The sequence below is a fragment of the Notamacropus eugenii genome, chromosome 5, assembly GCF_028372415.1.
Source record: "Notamacropus eugenii isolate mMacEug1 chromosome 5, mMacEug1.pri_v2, whole genome shotgun sequence".
Classification (NCBI taxonomy): Eukaryota; Metazoa; Chordata; class Mammalia; order Diprotodontia; family Macropodidae; genus Notamacropus; species Notamacropus eugenii.
The window spans coordinates 271,681,731-271,699,465 of NC_092876.1; the positions used below are offsets into that span (position 1 = coordinate 271,681,731).

The 17,735-nt window shown below is 37.8% G+C and overlaps 1 protein-coding gene across 1 annotated transcript in view; it reads left to right on the forward strand.

The window, feature by feature from the left end:
• The window catches only part of LOC140507852 (aldehyde oxidase 3-like), a 104,705-nt gene that overhangs the window by 14,877 nt on the left and 72,093 nt on the right, over positions 1–17,735 (forward strand). The window contains exons 4-10 of the mRNA XM_072615720.1: positions 801–909; positions 4,735–4,861; positions 6,597–6,658; positions 9,022–9,102; positions 10,020–10,100; positions 15,615–15,759; positions 16,673–16,790. Coding sequence (XP_072471821.1) covers positions 801–909; positions 4,735–4,861; positions 6,597–6,658; positions 9,022–9,102; positions 10,020–10,100; positions 15,615–15,759; positions 16,673–16,790 — 723 coding nt within the window. The remainder of the gene's footprint in view (positions 1–800; positions 910–4,734; positions 4,862–6,596; positions 6,659–9,021; positions 9,103–10,019; positions 10,101–15,614; positions 15,760–16,672; positions 16,791–17,735) is intronic.

Here is a 17,735-nt window from a genome sequence, read left to right on the forward strand (position 1 = left end):
GAGATCTGAAAATCCTGGAGCTGCTGTTGCCAATTCCTCCTTTGAAGAGTGAACAAAATTCAGACCACAAATTGGCTTGCCTCATTCTTTTGCTCAGAGAAGGAATAACTGACATGCGTGTGTATCTAGAGGTAATGAAAATAATTGCTGTTACTGGCTAGGCAACTCCTGAGGTTGTTATCATTTGAATTCTTACCAAATCTCTCTGGGTCCTTACATGTTAAAGATAACATGCTTTGTGACCTTAATGCTAACACTCACAAATTCTAAACTGATAAACACAAAAGAAGAAAAGTGGACCATTTTAACTTATGAAATATATAGCAACATAGCTGAAAAAAAGAATATTACAATATCATATGCTGGGTTTATTCTAAAACGTATTTATATAATGCTTTCAACTTTGCAAAAACTCTTCTTTTACGATCCCATTTGATCCTCGCTAAAAATCTCTGAGATAGGTGCTATTATTAGCCCCATTTTACAGATGAGAAAACTGAGACTGAGAGGTAGTCACTTACCAAAATCACCCAGTTAAGAAGTATCTTGGCAGGATTTGAACGCAGGCCTTCTTGATTTGCAAATGTAATGCTCTATCCACCATACCAACTGGCAGTAGGAGCAATCCTCTGTGAATTTATTTGTTCTAGATGACCCTTGAGGTGCTTTCTGGATCTAATTCCTCTATTCTGAGTACGACTTATATTTTAATTATCTTCTAGTTAAGATCCTTTCCCCCCATCATTAGCTATTACTACTCTCATCATTCTAATACTTTTTTTATTATGTAAAACCTGAAGGCATTACTCAGTCACTGCGTGCTTGGTTCCTGTATGCATCCTCTATGGGGCTGCAGTCACCACTGTCGAAGGTATTGGAAGCACCAAGACTAGGATTCACCCTGTTCAGGTAAGAATACATCAGAAGATGTTCATAGTATATCCTTGCATTTGTGAGTCTGAGCATAAAACCAACTGTTTGAGCATTTCAGGAAATTGCTGTGATGTTGATGCAGAGTTTCAGGGATGGAGAAGGGATGTGTGCAGCGCTTTTGAATGAGGTTCCCAATCAGATAGATTGTACGAGATACTATGGAAAGATGCTGGATTTGGAGTCACAGGGCCTGGATCCTAATCCTGTCCCTGGCATTTACTACCTGAGCTACCTTATGCAAGTTACTGCACTTCCATTTTCTTCTTACAAAATGAGGGGGCTGGACTAGATGACCTAGAAAGTCTATTTCATCTGTAAATCTATAATCACACATGTTTAAAATTCTGACATTTCTTCCCAAAGAGAAGCTATTTAATCAAGTGATTTTCATTAAGGCACTGGCTATAAACTGAAGGAAAAAATGAGATTATTCTAAATGTTTACTGAAAATGTTGGATGATGTTTTAAAATGTATTCATAGTTCATTCATTTAATATTTATTAATATGCAAAAAGAAGCAAAGAATATTTTTACAGTCAATCTCAGGAACAAATGGATTAGTGATTATGGTTATGTCCTGTGCTGTCTCAGAATTATAAGTGTGGGGCAACCAGTGATGTGGATACAAACAATACCCTAAGGATTGCTAGTAAGGGTTACTTTCTCAGGCCCCCTGAGTGGGGTTTGAGGCTCATTCTGTACTCCAACCTGTAACTTGAGATCCTTCTCCTCTTATCTTGAAATACCGTACAACTTGTACCAAAATAATTGCTTTAGTCCCCCTTATCCTGTGCTCCCTGTCCTGTTACTCATCTTCCTCATCCTGTGTCATGACAATTTTTCTTTATCTTGCAAGCAACCTTTCCTCACCTTGTTTGTACTTATCCTGTCCCTAAATTTCCAACCTCCATAAAAAACCATAAAATTACATCATCATCCTACAGGCTTTATAGCTTTCTCTCTATGTAAATCTGGTTTTTTCCTATGTCAGAGCCTTTGTTTAGCTCCTTGCAAATTTCTGGTCCATGTGCTTCATGTAATAAAGCTCTCAATGAACGGCTAAGAGAAAATTATATAAGTAAGTTCTTTCATACCTTTCATACCAGCTCTTCCAAATGGCACCCCAAAATCAAGACACCAAAATTCAGAGGGTGCTGACAACATTTATAGTCCTTTAGCTAATAGGAAAACTTAAATTTAACCCCTTGAAGACAATACCTAAAGGAGGAAACTACCAGATGGCACATTTCCTCTCCCCTTTCTCCATTTTGATGACTGAAATCCAAATGAGCTTCTCTCTTGTCCTTTCCACTCCAGGATGGCTTCTCCAAGGTGGTTTCATTGTATCCTAAGCTTTCTAATCAGAGGGGTTAGTATTCCAGTCATTCCCACAAAAGGGCCTGGTGTCCTAAGATCAGAGGTCTTCTCTTCTTGCCCCCAGCATCATGATCCCTAGTTATTACTCTGCCTGTTCCAAGGGTCAGCCCCCCAGTCTGACAATTTAGTGGACAAGAAAGGGATGGCTGTTCCAAAGACTTCTGGATGGAAGGCCCCCTGACATAAGGGAGAAGGCCAAAGCTTACTTGTATATCAGTCCAGTCCAGAGGCCATGCCCTGGCTACTACTTAAACAGGCCTATTCAATGAATGGGCGTTACCTCACCCTAAGCGAGTACCTACAAAGACCTTGGCCTAAAGGGCCAAAGGTCTCCCAATGCATCCTGGGTCATCTCCAGTCATCCTGATGAATATCTGGTCACTAGATTCAGATGACCCTGGAGGAGAAATGAGGGTGGTGACCTGCACAGCTCTGCCTCACTGAAAACAAAGTCAAGTACAAGTCATGTCATTGTTTCTCTGATGGCATGGTCTTCTTCCCCAACAAAGGATGAACACAAACAACATTCCTGTCTGACTTTTAGTGTTCTGGCCAACAACTGCCCATGGGGTTATGGAATACCTGAAACAGTTGCACATGCATATAAACACTTCAGTTCATCAGAATTTTTAAGTATCTACTATCTTGATGCGATACAGTTTTCTAGCAGCTAGGGGTGGGTTGGGAGCAGAGCTAGTGGTGGAATACACAGATGTGCAGAACATAATCCCTTACTTTAAAGCACTTGTAGTCTAATGTTGTGTATGGGAATGGGGGGTGGTGGCAGTGAAGAATACATATGCAGAGAAATATACTACAAATCAGCATAAAATGACAAAGTGCTAATGCAGTTCACAGGAAGGAGGAATCAACCAGTCTATGAATCCTCACTGTAATTCCAATGCTTTTCCTCTTTAATTGTTTCCCATTTATCCTGTATATAGCTTGCTTTGTATGTATTTCTTTGCATGTTGCTCCGTGGTCAGAGGCTTTTTGCCTCTTTTTGTATCCCCTGCATTTAGCACAGTACATGACAAATAGTAGGTTTTTAATAAATATTTATTGATGGATTAATGGTGGTTAAAGCATGTGAAATAGGTGGACGATTGTCTCTCCTTCCACATCCTAAGTCTGTCCTTTGCACTTGTTAAGAATTTCCCTTTTCATTTTAGCCAGTGTGATTTTCCTCACATCTTGCATTTCTCCACCCCCACCCTTACCATTATGGTCCTGTCCATATCTAAATAATAATGGGAAGACTCAACAATAAATTGGTTCCATAAATAATAAAGAGAATTTAGGACAAACTCTGAGTAGTTTGGTTAGTTGTTTTTCAGTCATTTCAGATTCTTCTTGACCCCATTTGGGGTATTATTGGCAAAGATTCTGGAGTGGTTTGCCATTTTATTCTCCAGCTCATTTTACAGATAAGGAAACTGAGGCAAACAGGGTTAAATGACTTGCCAACAGTCACACAGCTAGTATCTGAGGCCGTATTTGAAATCAGGAAAATAAGGCTTCCTGACTCCTGGCTTTGTACTCTATCCAATGAACCACCTAGCTGCCCCAGTTTGGTTAGTATAGTTAACCAAATGAGATAATTCTGATCAGGAAAATCTATTTTGGTACCTGATTAATCTGGCTCAGCATTTATTTGTTGCTAGGATCATGTCCACATGTATATATTGTACAACTCCTACTACACTTCTTGTTCCTTTAGGACATGGAACTCCTTAATGAAAAGCAACTAATAGGGACCTTAACAAATATTATTTATGGAATGAATGGCTAGTCTTCCTATCCTGCATGCCTTCTAAGTAGGATGATAAATAAGCTATCCTAAACTTTTCTCTTATATATTCTAGTCTGTGTTCTACTCTGAGGCATATCTTTCAATCATTCATTCAAATAATCATTTTCATTAAGCACATATTGTGTATGTATGCTGGAGTCATAAATGAAATACAAAGATAGACATGGGGAATGTCCTCATGGAATTTATAGTCTTCTTCTAGCTAAGATTTTATATATGAAAATGATTGAAAGTGAAGAAAACACAACATACCCCAAAGGTCAATGGTTCTTCTTAAATGAGGAGGGCTTAAAAATTGGAGTTGGAAATGATTTTCATGGACAGATCTATTTCAACTCAGGGTCTCCAAGTCACCCTCTGAGACTTACAAGTAGGATGGAGGATAAACCAATATGATTATGTTAAGCTACTACTATCTTAATCTCCTCCAAATCTCCCTTAATTTGAAATGAAATAACTGTGATAGACTCCTTGGAAAAATATCTTTCTGAAATTGAAGAACATATGCTTTTTGTCTATAACATAGCATAACCTTGTGCATACCTTTACTTGCATAGATAAGGAACATATATTGGATACTATAAACTGAAGATCTATTCCTTGGCTTCCAGGAAAGGATTGCCAAAGGTCATGGCACACAATGTGGGTTCTGTACTCCAGGGATGGTGATGTCCATATATACTCTCCTGAGGAATCACCTGCAGCCATCCACTGAGCAGCTGATTGAAACCTTGGGGGGTGAGTTTTCCTCTTACCTTTTGAATGGTAAGGTATGAAAGCAAAATAGATTTCCATTTTAAAAAATCATAGGTATCTTTTGTTTTTATATTTTCTTCTTTTCCATATATATATATATATATATATATATATATATCACTCCCATATCTAACTAAGTATTTTATTAATCCTTTTCTTAAAACAGAATCAGTTATTCTTAATTTACTTACTTTCATTCAAGTAAACCTTATTCAATGGATTCACTGTATTTTATAAGAAAAAATTACATTTTGTCTTTGATTAACTCTTAATTGTAGCTTTTAAAGTCAGTGTTGATAAAGCAGCATCTAATCCAATATAATGAATTTTCTGAGGGATTTTAATCCTAAGATTTATAGGGAACTTCCTTCCATGCTGATTAGTAACTCATTTGTCATGTGATGTTTTAGAATTTCCTCTAAGTTATGTATTCATTTGACATGTATGAGGGATAGGATTTGAATCCTGATCTCCCAGACTTCTGGGGCAACTTCTTATCCCCTGAGGCATCAGACTTGCAGTATGCCTGACCAGAACTCTTCACTGGGACCCAAACATGATTAAAATATAATTAGGAAATGTTTAACAAAATAATCAGAAATATAGCACAACCTAGATATTATAAATTTGTGATTTTCTAAGTCAATATATGACCTATGGGGATTGTTTCCATTTAAGTTTGACACCACTGCCTATACCATACTGACCTTCAATGTGCTAAATAAAGTAGGAAATTTACGTTGGATATAACGTTAGAGGTACATGGTCAGTTACTCAATAAACATTTTATTACTGTGTGCCAGTCTTTGTTTCATTCTCGTTATTCATAGTCTCTAATATCTCCAGACTACTTTCTGGTAATAATAATATTAGTAATAGCCAGTATTTTAAGGTTTACAAAGCATTACACATACATACAAAAACACTATAAATATATATATATGTATGTATATAGTTTTGACTCTGCCACTTTGTATTCTTCTTAATAAATGCTCATTGGATTATTTTTACTATATTACTTTGGGAAAGTCATTAACATTCTTGGGCCTCAGTTTCCTCATCTATACAATGAAAGTATTGTACTGTAGGATTCTTTCCAGTTCTACTAGTTGTCCTATAATTGTCTTACAATGCCTGATTTGAATCAGGAAAAGGAAAGGGGAGAATGAAGAGGATATAAAAAGCACCATCCGTCCCCCCATTACTACATCCTCCTGTGAGCACTGGCTCTGTGAGTGGTCTAACAATACCAGGTAAATCAGTGACCATATAACAACCAATTAAGGCCATCACTAGCAAGGGGCAGGCATGAATGGTTCACAGTCTGTATCACTGGAGGGATTTCATTTCAGTGATGACACAGACCCATCTACCTATCAAATTAAGACTATTTTTTAATCCAACCTGCTACAGATTGACAGCTCAGACAACCAGTAACATATATGGAAGAGAGATGATTTTATGAAAAGTATTTTATATTCAAAATATAAAGATTCTGTTCCTTCTCCCTTCAGGGTCTCTACTCCTCCTTATCCACCTAACCCCACCACAATGTCTTTCTCCCACCAACCCTGAGTCATTCCAAAATAATTTTCTTCTTGGGCTTTTCTGTGGTCCTCCTAGCCTTCCCTGAAAGTCAGATTTCATGATGAGGAAATACTATAAAGCCGAGGTGCAAAGTATGAGTTATAATGACATGTATTTCTTCCTTAACCAGGTAACCTGTGTCGCTGTACTGGATATAGGCCAATTGTAGAAAGTGGGAAAAGTTTCAGCACTGTAAGTATGGAAAAATTGTACAAACAGATTCAGCATTCCCCAAATTCAAAGATATAATGTCATATACATTAAATAGAAGAATTTTGTTTCCATTGGAAAACCCCATTTTGTCATGCTCTTGTGTATGTCCTGATCTTCCCATCGGTGGGAAGTTTTATTCACCCCCCCCCCCCCAGAAATGCAAAGAAATGGATCCTCTGTGGTTTGATTTATTTGAAGTGAATATTAAGTAACATAGTACTGATAAAAAATGGATCAATTTCCATTCTTTATAATGAGGTTTATTGTCAGGAAAAGTCATCATGTCATACTGTCATCTGAGTAGTATATACTGTTAAGTCACAAAAATTTTCTTTGAATTGGACTTTTAAGTCACTCTTTACTTGTAATCATGACTGGGACTGTAGTCAACACTAATGGAACATATATATGGGAAAGAGAAGAGAGGCTATTTGAATAGCTCTTATTGGAGTAACTGGCCTTAACAACCAGTTTACTCCATTCCCAGTGATGACTTCATTCTCCAGACCCCCTAGCAATCACTTTCCCACTGTCCTCACATAGTGCTTGAACTTCTAAGCACAGTACAACGAAAAGCACTTATAAAGTCTGCTTGTCATTAAAATAAGGGGAATAGACAGTATAAAATACCTGAGCGCATACCTGCCAAAAAGATACAGGAACAATGTGAACATAAACATAAAGCACTTTTTATACAAATAAACTCAGATCTAAATGACTGAAGTAATATTTACTGTTCATAGGCAAGTAAAGCCAATATAATTTTTAAAATAACAATTTTATCTAATCTACTCAATGTCATCACAATTCAATTACTAAAAATTATTTTGGTGAGTTAGAAAAAATAATAACAAAATTTATTTGAAAGAGCAAAAGGTCAGCAACTTCAAAGAAACCAGGAAAAAAGATGTAAAAGAAGTAGATTCAACAGTATCAGACCTTAAACTGTATTATAAGGAAGAGTATTGTTGAAGTATAAAAAGGATAATTTCAATTATTTTAAATCAAATTTTTCTTGTATAAATATAACCTATGTAGCCAGGAATAGAAGGAATGCAGGAAATTAGGGGGAAAAGCTTTCACAGACAAACCCTCAGATAGGATGTAATTGGGTTGGAACATTGTGTGGTGTAGGAAATCAAGATGGTTGATTTAGAAAAACTTGGACCTATGGAGTAAGATGCTGTCCACTTTCAGAGAATAAACATGGAAGTGAGCATACTACAGCCTTACATATATGCTTATGAGTGTATATATGTATATTTATAGATATCCATGTCTATATATCCATGCTTAATTGCAGCCTTCTTTAGGGTGGAGGGAAGAGGAGGGGAAAAATAAAGTAAAAAGTACAGGTCAGAGAACTAAAGAAAACCAAGAAGGAAGCAAAGAATATCTGGGCAGCTTTGAAAACAATGTGTAGTATTTATTATACAGGTTTTCTTGAAATGGGAATTTATTGTTTCATACTGAGTCCTCTCTTATGGTCTTCTATGTATGTGAAAATTTTCCCCCCCATTTTGTATTTAAATTTAAAGTTTAAAGAAAATTACAAAGAAAATAAGGGGATAAGGGACTTTATACTTATACAATCCATTCTTGGGGCATTATCTCTCACACTTGACCAATTTGCCTACTTTTCTTAAAGTGGCACACATACTGAGAGAATGTCATCAGTCTCAAAACTTCCAACCCTTAATCCAAGGCTCTGTCCACTTGGACCATATAACCATTCCAGCTTCTATGAACTTCCTTAGGAGTTCTTAGGTTTAAAAAAATCCCAGAAACTGATGAATTTAGAACTGGAAGGGGCATTAGGACAGAGGTCAAAAGTGATGAGTAGGTATGGAGAAGTCTTATCTATTTCTGTGGAGGAAGAGGTTACTGATATATCAATGGGATTATGTTTTGGTTGGAAGATTCTCTAGTATTGTTCAAATCCTGTTATATAGATAGCTACCTATTCTGTTTACATAGTCTTGGTTATACACAGGGTACTGAATTAAGTGATTGGTAGTGGTCAAATGGGCAGTTAGGTGGCACAGTAGTAGGGTGCTGGGCCTTTAGTTATACAGATTTATCTTCCTGAGGTCAAATCTGGCCTCAGACACTTACTAGCTGTATGATTCTGGACAAGTCACTTACCTTTGTTTGCCTCAATTTCCTTATCTGTAAAATGAGCTGGAGAAGGAAATACTAAACCACCCCAGCATCTTTTTCAAGAAAATGGCATCATAAAGAATCAAACATGAATGAAAAGCCACCAAACTACAACAACAAACAAGTGCTTAACTTCTAGCTCTAGAGTTCTGTGATTTTTAAGTAATCTGTTACTTCTTTAGGAGTCATCTTGCTGTCAAATGAAAGGAACAGGTAAATGTTGCCTAGATCAAGAAGAAAATGAACCTGAGAACAAAAATGATGTAAGTAACAACCTCCTCCCACTTACTAACAACCTCCCCCCCCCACCCCATTTTCCCTACTACTTTTAGTTTTAAATCATTTGCAGCATGTGGATGGTAACTTCTCTCTTATCATGAGCTGGACCCTGGCTTGGAATAGAATGAAAGAAAAGAGAAGATAAAAACTGTGAAAGCAGTTGTCTATCTTGTTGTTGTCCCAACTCATCATCTGTCATTGACTCTCAAGCCTCATTCCTTGAACAAGAGCATTTTCACAATCCTCGAGTCTCATTGGGCAAGAGGACTACTGCAGTGCATCCTGTTAGATAGTAGGGGCCACCCTCATGAAAGGGACTGTAGCTATATTATCTGTACATGAAACTAGCTGTAAGAGCTTCAATGTGACTTACACAGGGAGAAATAGTGCTCAGCTAGAGTATAAACCCCCGATGATACAAGAAACTATATATATATAGTATGAAACATATATATATGTATATATATATATACACACACACATATATATATATGATCTTAAGTAAGGAATAGTTTGAATGAGCATTTTTAGCCAGGCTAAGTGCTATACAAATATTGGTAGGTGTTTAATAAAGATGTGTTGAATGAATCTTGTGTCCCTCAGTATTTCTAGCTTCTCTTAGTGCCATCTCAAGCACCCTCTTCTGAGGAGGACTTTGCATGTGTCCTCAGCTCCTAAAAAAAGCCTTCTCCCCAAATCATTCTGTCTTTATCTTGTGTATCCTTCTTTATGTACATATTGTTTCTTCTGACTAGACTCCAAGCTACTTGAAGGCAACGGACGTTTTCCCTTTAGTCCTTGTATCCCTGGGGCTTGGCATACTGTAGTCACTTAGTAAATTTTTGTTGATTGATTGACAATAGCTTTTGCTTTTTGTGTTTGAATTAATTATTTTTTAAAGGTCTGCACCAAACTGTACCAAGAGGAAGAATTTTTGCCCTTGGACCCGACCCAAGAACTTATATTTCCACCTGAACTCATGGTAAATTGTTTTTCTTGGTTGACTTCTGCTTTTAGGCAGGACTATCTCCTCTTCTCTGCAAAAACATTCCTGAACTGGTTCCTCCTGTCCCTTGCCTTGAGTGACTTTTCACCAGCCCCATATTGGGGGATTCACAAGGGCAAAGGAGAGGGATTTCTCTTCTTTGTCCTTGCTCTTATTATCATAGCCTTTCCCCTATTTTCTCTTTTCCATCAGTATGTATCCTTTCCCAGCTCACAATGTCTGTTCCCACAAAGAATGCTCAGAGCCTATTCAGTTACAAAATAAATAGTTCCTCAATTCAAGAGATCCTCATGATACAAACAAAATACAGCTGAAATAAGTTGGAAAAAATCCCACAATCTTGATTGCTCAATTAGCTGGCACAGGTTGAAAGTTCTCAACAATCTCTTCCCAGTGTTTCTTGTTTTCTGTCCTCCTTCCAGTTGAGGGACTTCTACTTTTACTCTTTGGTCACTGACTTTTCTGTTCTGCCTAAACCAGGGGTGGGGAACCTGCGGTCTTAACCCTTAAGATTGCAGGTTCCCCACACCTGGCCTAGATCTGAGGTGAACTCTATCCATTCATCCCATCAGTCTTTAGACAATCATGATCCTTTCCTGTCTGGTTCCCAGGTCTACTTCATTCATTCTCACATCAAAATTGAGATTCTAACAATTATCTTGTTCAATGCCTTGGACTCTGCCCAGGAGAATGCTCCATTTTGATCTTTTCCTGGATAGCCAGACTCTTATTCATTTTTCTAGTTCTGCATCTCCCATCTTAATCAATACAATTTCCTTTACTTTTCTTTCTTCTTGTCTCTCCAGTTCTTGCTTTTCTAATTGCCTCAGGCCTTCCACTCTCTTTTTCCTCCTCTCAGCTCTATATTCTTCTCTGTCTTGTTTCCTTTTCCTCTCAGTTTATTTTCTAAGACCTTTGGAAGGTATCCTGTTTCTCTACCTATTTATGTCTCATTTTAACCTATTCTCCAAGCACAGCAATTATCATTTTACCTCATTGGCTACCCACATCCTGGAAAACTATATTTATCTTTGTCTTCTCTTCCCCTTTCCCTCACTCCCCCAAATAGGAAAAATACTAGCTTACTGTTAGCCATATTAAAGAACCGTTCCTACCCCATATACATAAATTTATCATAGGATAATTTAAGAGCTGAAAGAAACCCTAGTGGCCATCTAACTCCCCCTTCTTACTTTACAAATAGGGAAACTGAGGTCCAGGAGGTTGAGTACCCAAGGTCACAGACCTAGTGTTAGAGTTAGAATTTGAACCCCAAATCTTTTGACTTCAAAATCAGTGTGCTTTCCACTACACCTCCAAGCCATGAAAATTAAATGAAAGAAAACTTTGTCTTTCTAATGCTTTCCACCTACGGGAACCAGGTAGAATATTGCCACATACGATATATTTGAAGGAGTGCCACCAAATTTAATTTTAAGTGAATAAAACAATTCACCACAGTAGCAGTTATAGTACACTTAAGACAGAACTGTTCTACTTTTAAGAGTGGATTTTGTGTAACATAAGACCAGTACTGTAAATCAGTGTTTTGGGGCATAGAAAGTTAGATGGATGCACACTCATTGAAACTGAAGGCAACAATTCTTATAACAGAATTCCTCATTTCTGATATAATAGAGCAGTAGCTTAGGAGCACTTAAGATTCTTGGCTCCAATATTAACCAGCTCTAGGATATTAGGCTTTTTGGACACCAGGCTGGATGCACTAAATCCTAGGGCATCAGGAGAGCTGGCAGATGAGATTATGACCTTGTTTCCAGTGATCTTTGGAATATTGAGAAAGGAAGAGGTACTGCAGAACTAGTGAAGGTCAGATGTCCTTCTTTTCAAAAAAGAGAAGAGAATGGAGTTATATAAGCCAGGGAGCATTGCTCCTGGCAAAGCTGTAGGCCATACTACTAGGGTGGGAGCTGGTGACTATGTAGAAAAAGGAAGGAGCAACCACAGGTAGCCAACATTGTTTCCTTAAGAAAGTACCCTGCCTGACTAACTGCTTCTGTTTTTGACAGGGTTACTAAACAGGTAGATGAGGGGACTATTGTAGATACAGTTTGCCAAAGTGTTTGTCAGTCTCTCACGAAATTTTTATGGAAAGGATAGAGAAGTGGTTTAGGCACAATTAGTTGGATTCAAAACCAGTAGGGTGAACAAATGCGGGGCCTGATTTGCTGTTGGCTTGGAAGGATGTCTCTATTGAACTGTCCCAGGGATTTGTACTTGGGCCTATGCTATTTAATATTTTTATGAGTGCCTTGGACAAAAGCATTAATGACATGATCAAAAGTGCCGCTCATGTTAAACCTAGAGGGATAGACTACATGGAGGACACAGCTAGGATCTAAAATGGTTCTGTAAGGCTAGAATTTTTGATTGAGTCTAATAAGATAGAATAGCAACTAGGTGGTTCAGTGGATATAGTGCTGGGCCTGGGGTCAGGAAGACCTGACTTCAAATACAGCCTCAAATACTTACTGTGTGATCTTAGGCAAGTCACTTAACCTCTGTTTGCCTTACTCCACTGGAGAAGAAAATGGAAAACTACTCCAGTATCTTTGCTAGGAAAGCCTCATGGACTGTATGGTCCATATGATTAGGAAGAGTCAGACATAAATGAATAATAAGATAAAATGTAATAGGGAATATAGAAAGTTTTATACTTGGGCTAAAATAATCAACTTCCCAAGTATAAGAGAGTAGAAACCTAGCTAGATGGTTAATCTGGGAAAGGTTTTTGGGATTTTAGTGCACAGAGAACTCAATTTGAGTGAGCAGTGTGAAATGGCAGACAGTGAGAATCTGTGTATCCAGGACTTGGGATCTAATGGTCTCTCTGTAATCTGCTCTGGTAAGACCACACATAGACTATGGTGCTCAGTTCTAAGGAAGTACACTGAGAAAAGACACTCGTGATATTTCTCTCTCAAGAGGGGACCAGGAAGATAAAAGGACCCAGGATGGGAAAGGACCTCAAGATCATCTGTTTGAGGAAATTAAAGGAAATGAGGATGTTTAGACTATAGAAGAGAAGCCTTAGGGAGACATGATTGCTTTCCTCAAGTGTCTGAGGGATTGTCATATTGAAGAGGGATTGAGTTTGGTCTCAGAGGATGTGTGGGAATTACAAAGAGTTATAAAAAAGTCATCTAAGGTTGAAATAAAGAGAATTTTTCCAAGTTTATTGTGGTTTCCTTCTTCCTTGAAGTGTTCAAGGAAAGCCTGGATGATCACTTCTTGGGGACTTTCTTGAAGGAATTCTGCGGCAGCTGTGGATTAGGTCTCTGAGCTCCCTTCTGACTGATTCCATGCATTTCCTCTAAGAAATGTTTCCTAAGTTTATCTTTAAGAAGCAATGTACTTAGAGTCAGGGAACCTTGCTTTAGGTCCTATGTCTTTCATTTTGCAGGGTTTCTCAAAAATCTTAAGCTATTAAAACTTCAAACTGTACTCTTAGGAACCTCTAGATGTGTGACATTGGGCAGACCCCTTCACCACTCTGGTCCCCAGTTTCTGCATCTATAAAATAAGGTGTTGGAGTGAGATTATCTCCCAGGTCCACATAATTTCTTAGAATTCTAGATTTGGAAGGGATCTTGGTGGACATCTAATTAGTCTATGGCATAAATGAAAAAGAGTCTCCACAAAAACATGATGGAAAAGTGATCATCTCACCTTTTTTTTTTAAAAGACATCTAGTGAGGAGGCACCTCCTTTTCTTCCCAAGATAGCCTGCTACAATTTTGGACAGTGCCAGTTGTGAGGGAATATTTTCCTGGAGGCAGCATGGTATAGAGAAAAGATCAGTGGGTTTGGTGTCAGAAGACCTGGGTTCCAATTATCACTTGACTGTCTACTACCTTGGGCAAGTCACTTAGCTTTATGAGGTCTCAGTTTCCTCATCAGTAAAATGAGGAGATTGGACAAGTTTACCTCTGTGGTTTCTTCCAGCTCTAAATCTATAATCTATGACCAATATAGCAAACCTAAGTGCGACTCTTCACCTTTTACTCATTGTTCCTAGTTCCACCCTCTGGATCCACAGCTAACAAGTCTAATCCCTCGACATGTAACCAAAAGGTTTTAGAGTCAGAAGAGATCTCAATGCCTGTCTAGTCCAATTCTCAAACAGAATACCCTATTTGAAAAGTGATCGTCCAAACTCTGCTTGATGATGAGGGAAAACCTGCTATCTCTCAAGGCATTCATGGTAACACTTCAGATCCTTGAAGACAGCTCTCATGTCTTCCTGAGGGCATGTAGGTGCCATAGCGATAGAGTTTTGGACTTGGATTCAGGGCTGGACCTGAGTTCAAAGCTCTCTCAGATACAGTATTGTGTGACCCCAGGAAAATTACTTAATTCCAGTGTCAGTTTTCTCAACTTTAAAATGCGGATAATAATGGTACCTCTCCTAAAGGGTTGTTGGGCATCTAAGTGGCATGGTGGATAAAGGGTCGGGCTTGGAGTCAGAAAAACTCACCTTCCTGAGTACAAATGTTGCCTCAGACATTAAACCTGTTTGCCTCAGTTTCCTTCTCTGTAAGGAGAAGGAAATGGCAATTCACTCTAGTATCTTTGCCAAGATAACCCCAAAATGGGGTCACAAAGAGTCTGAAATGACCAAACAAGAACAAAATAAAAGGTTGTGAGTATAGCATTGTCAACTGCTATGCAGATGTTATTATTATTATTAATTTTTAATAGGCTAAACTTGCAGTTTAGCCCTAGTTCCTTCAACCCTAGTTTCTTCCAATATTCTGTGATTAACTGTAAAATTTCTTTTCCATTTTTCTGCTGAGGCATGGAACTATTTAGCTGGAATTTTTGGTACACATTACCTGGTTTAAAATGAAGACTCCCTTTGGGGTTTAACGTGAATAGAATTTTAGGGACCTTAGCAGTCATATAACATGGCTACCATTTTTGCAGATAGGGAAACTGAGGCTTAGAGAACTTAGATGTCTTGTCCAGATGTTATATATCTAGATAATAATAGAAACATGATTAGAAAACCTCCTGGGTCAGTGCTGTTTCTTCCAGAGCCATTAATGTGAAAGGAAAACACAAATACTGCACACAGTGCCATGCACACTTGCTGAAGGACTTAGAACATAAAAGTCAAGCATGTGTTGCCTTCCACACATGGCTAAAGGCTTTGTAACCTAGGCAATAATTAGTTTGTAAGTTGGAAACTTGGCCCGAAGCATCTTATTCTGAGATAATGTTTAATTCATCTCTTTTCAAATAAGATTTAATTAAAATTTGCTTGGTTTTTATGTCATAGGAGATGGAAAAGCATACAAAGCAGCATGTTTAATTCTAAATTCATTACATTACATTCCTTTGATCAATTTTCTCCAATTCATATTTCACAGTGCATTCTTTTTTATTTTGCTTGTGAGCCTTAGTTAAATGTTTACTTTCATCATTTTAATAGTATTAATGGGCTTTGTCTACTTTGTTTCCATATAGAGAATGGCAGAAGAGACAAGAAAGAAGACACTAGTGTTCCAGGGGCCAAGGGTTACCTGGATTTCCCCTGCAACCCTGAATGACCTTTTGGAGCTCAAATTGCAGTATCCCCAAGCTCCTCTTGTCATGGGCAACACCTTCGTGGGTGAGTGATTGAATTGTGTCTCTTGTATTAAGTAAGGATCACAATGTGGCCCAGAGTTTCTGCCTTCATGAGTTGGATAAAAGCTAGCAAAGGAGAGAGCACGTCAGCAAATCCATTCCAGAGTAAAACTGTATTCCTGGTTATTTCTAACTTATTATTCCTAACATCATTACTGGCCTGCCACAATAATAACACATAGCACGCTAAATATTTAATATTTATTGTTCTAAAAGGGGGAGATGTGGCTCATAGATCCAGCCCTAGAAGGTTTCCATTTTCCACAATTAGCATTCTTGTACTTTTGAACATCTTCGGTGATGAAAAATCCCCAGTCTTTGGGAGTTCTCTGAGCGCAGAAATTGTGTCTTATTGATCTTTAGCTCTTCCTTAGCACCTAGAATAGACAGACTGACACAAAGGCAAGGAGGCGAGCATTCAATGTTGATACCTAATGCAAAGAATGGAGAACCTCAGAAACTTTTCATTTATATTGTTGTGTTTAGCTTTGTGTGTTTGCTCTGTGACTGTTCCTTTTCTAGGCCATGTTATCATTTCTAGAAAGATAGTAACTTGCCATGTTTTGCTTTCTTCCTTTCTTTCTTCCTTTCTTTCTTCCTTCCTTTCTTTCTTTCTCTCTCTGACTCTCTTTCTTTCTTTCTTTCTTTCTTTCTTTCTTTCTTTCTTTCTTTCTTTCTTTCTTTCTTTCTTTCTTCTTTTCTTTCTTTCTTTCTTTTTTTTGGCAAGGCAATCAGGACTGAATGACTTGCCCAGGGTCACAAAGCGAGTAAATGTCAGGTATCGGAGACTGAATTTGAACTCAGGTTCTACTGACTCCAGGGCCAAGCTCTATCCCCTGAATCACTTAGCTTTCCCTTACCTTCTTTATATTATTACCAATACTTTTATTTTTTAGGACCCAACATGAAATTCAAAGATGTCTTTCACCCAGTTACCATCTTTCCCACTAGAATTTCAGAACTGAATGTTGTTATGCTTGATGCAAACCAAGGTATGTTCCCACTTAAATTAAGGCATTATTTCTGTCGATGATTATGCTAAGAAATTTAGCATAATTTATTTAGACATATCATGGAACACCAGCGAGGGTCATCTTGGCCATCCTGCTTCCTTAGGACAAAACTGCCTCTCCAGCATCCCAAGCTGGAAAGAATTTTCCTATTTTCAAGGACTTCCAGGGAAGGAACAACCTGACCTCAGACACAGCTCTATGCCCACATCTAATGGATGTTCATTCAGCTTCATTCAGCTGAAAACCTTTCTAACCATCTTCATCAGGAAAACCTTTGTGTCTAACCTATTCTCCTTGTGCTGTGGGTAAATGCTTTTCCTACTGTTTTCAGCAAAGATGAGAGCAGTAGATCATTGTGCTCTGGGAAACAACCCTTGCTTCACAGTATGTACTCAAATACTGCCATCAGCTTTTCATCAGCTTTTCTTCTCTAGATTATACATTTTTTTATGTTCTAATGATTTCTTCTAGTCACCTAGCAGGCAACAAAAGAAAACCTATGTTTCATGAGCTGCTTCCCAGTTCAGAGTTCAATCTGCTGGATTAGTATTAATAACTGATAATTATATGAGAATTCTAACACAATATTAAACTGAAAAAAAGTGGGGAAATTTTATTCAGTATTTTTGTTTTATTTCATTCATAGAGAAATCTTTATTTTCAACCACTGAATGTCTTTGCAGTTACATATTGTTCTAGTAATCTAATCAAAATGATTTAATATTAAGATAGAAATATTGAAAAGAAATGAGTTTTTTTTGGAAGCAAAGGACAAGGAATCTTCTTTACCAGTTAGAAAAATTCTTCTGCTAATGCTACTGTACTTTAATTTTGAAGCCCAATGTAATGCTGGAAATGGTGGAGAAATCATTGCTCTCCATTTGGGGGAAACATTCTATTTGTGCAGCTATCATAAGGGCACAGCCTAGACTAGGCAAGACAACAC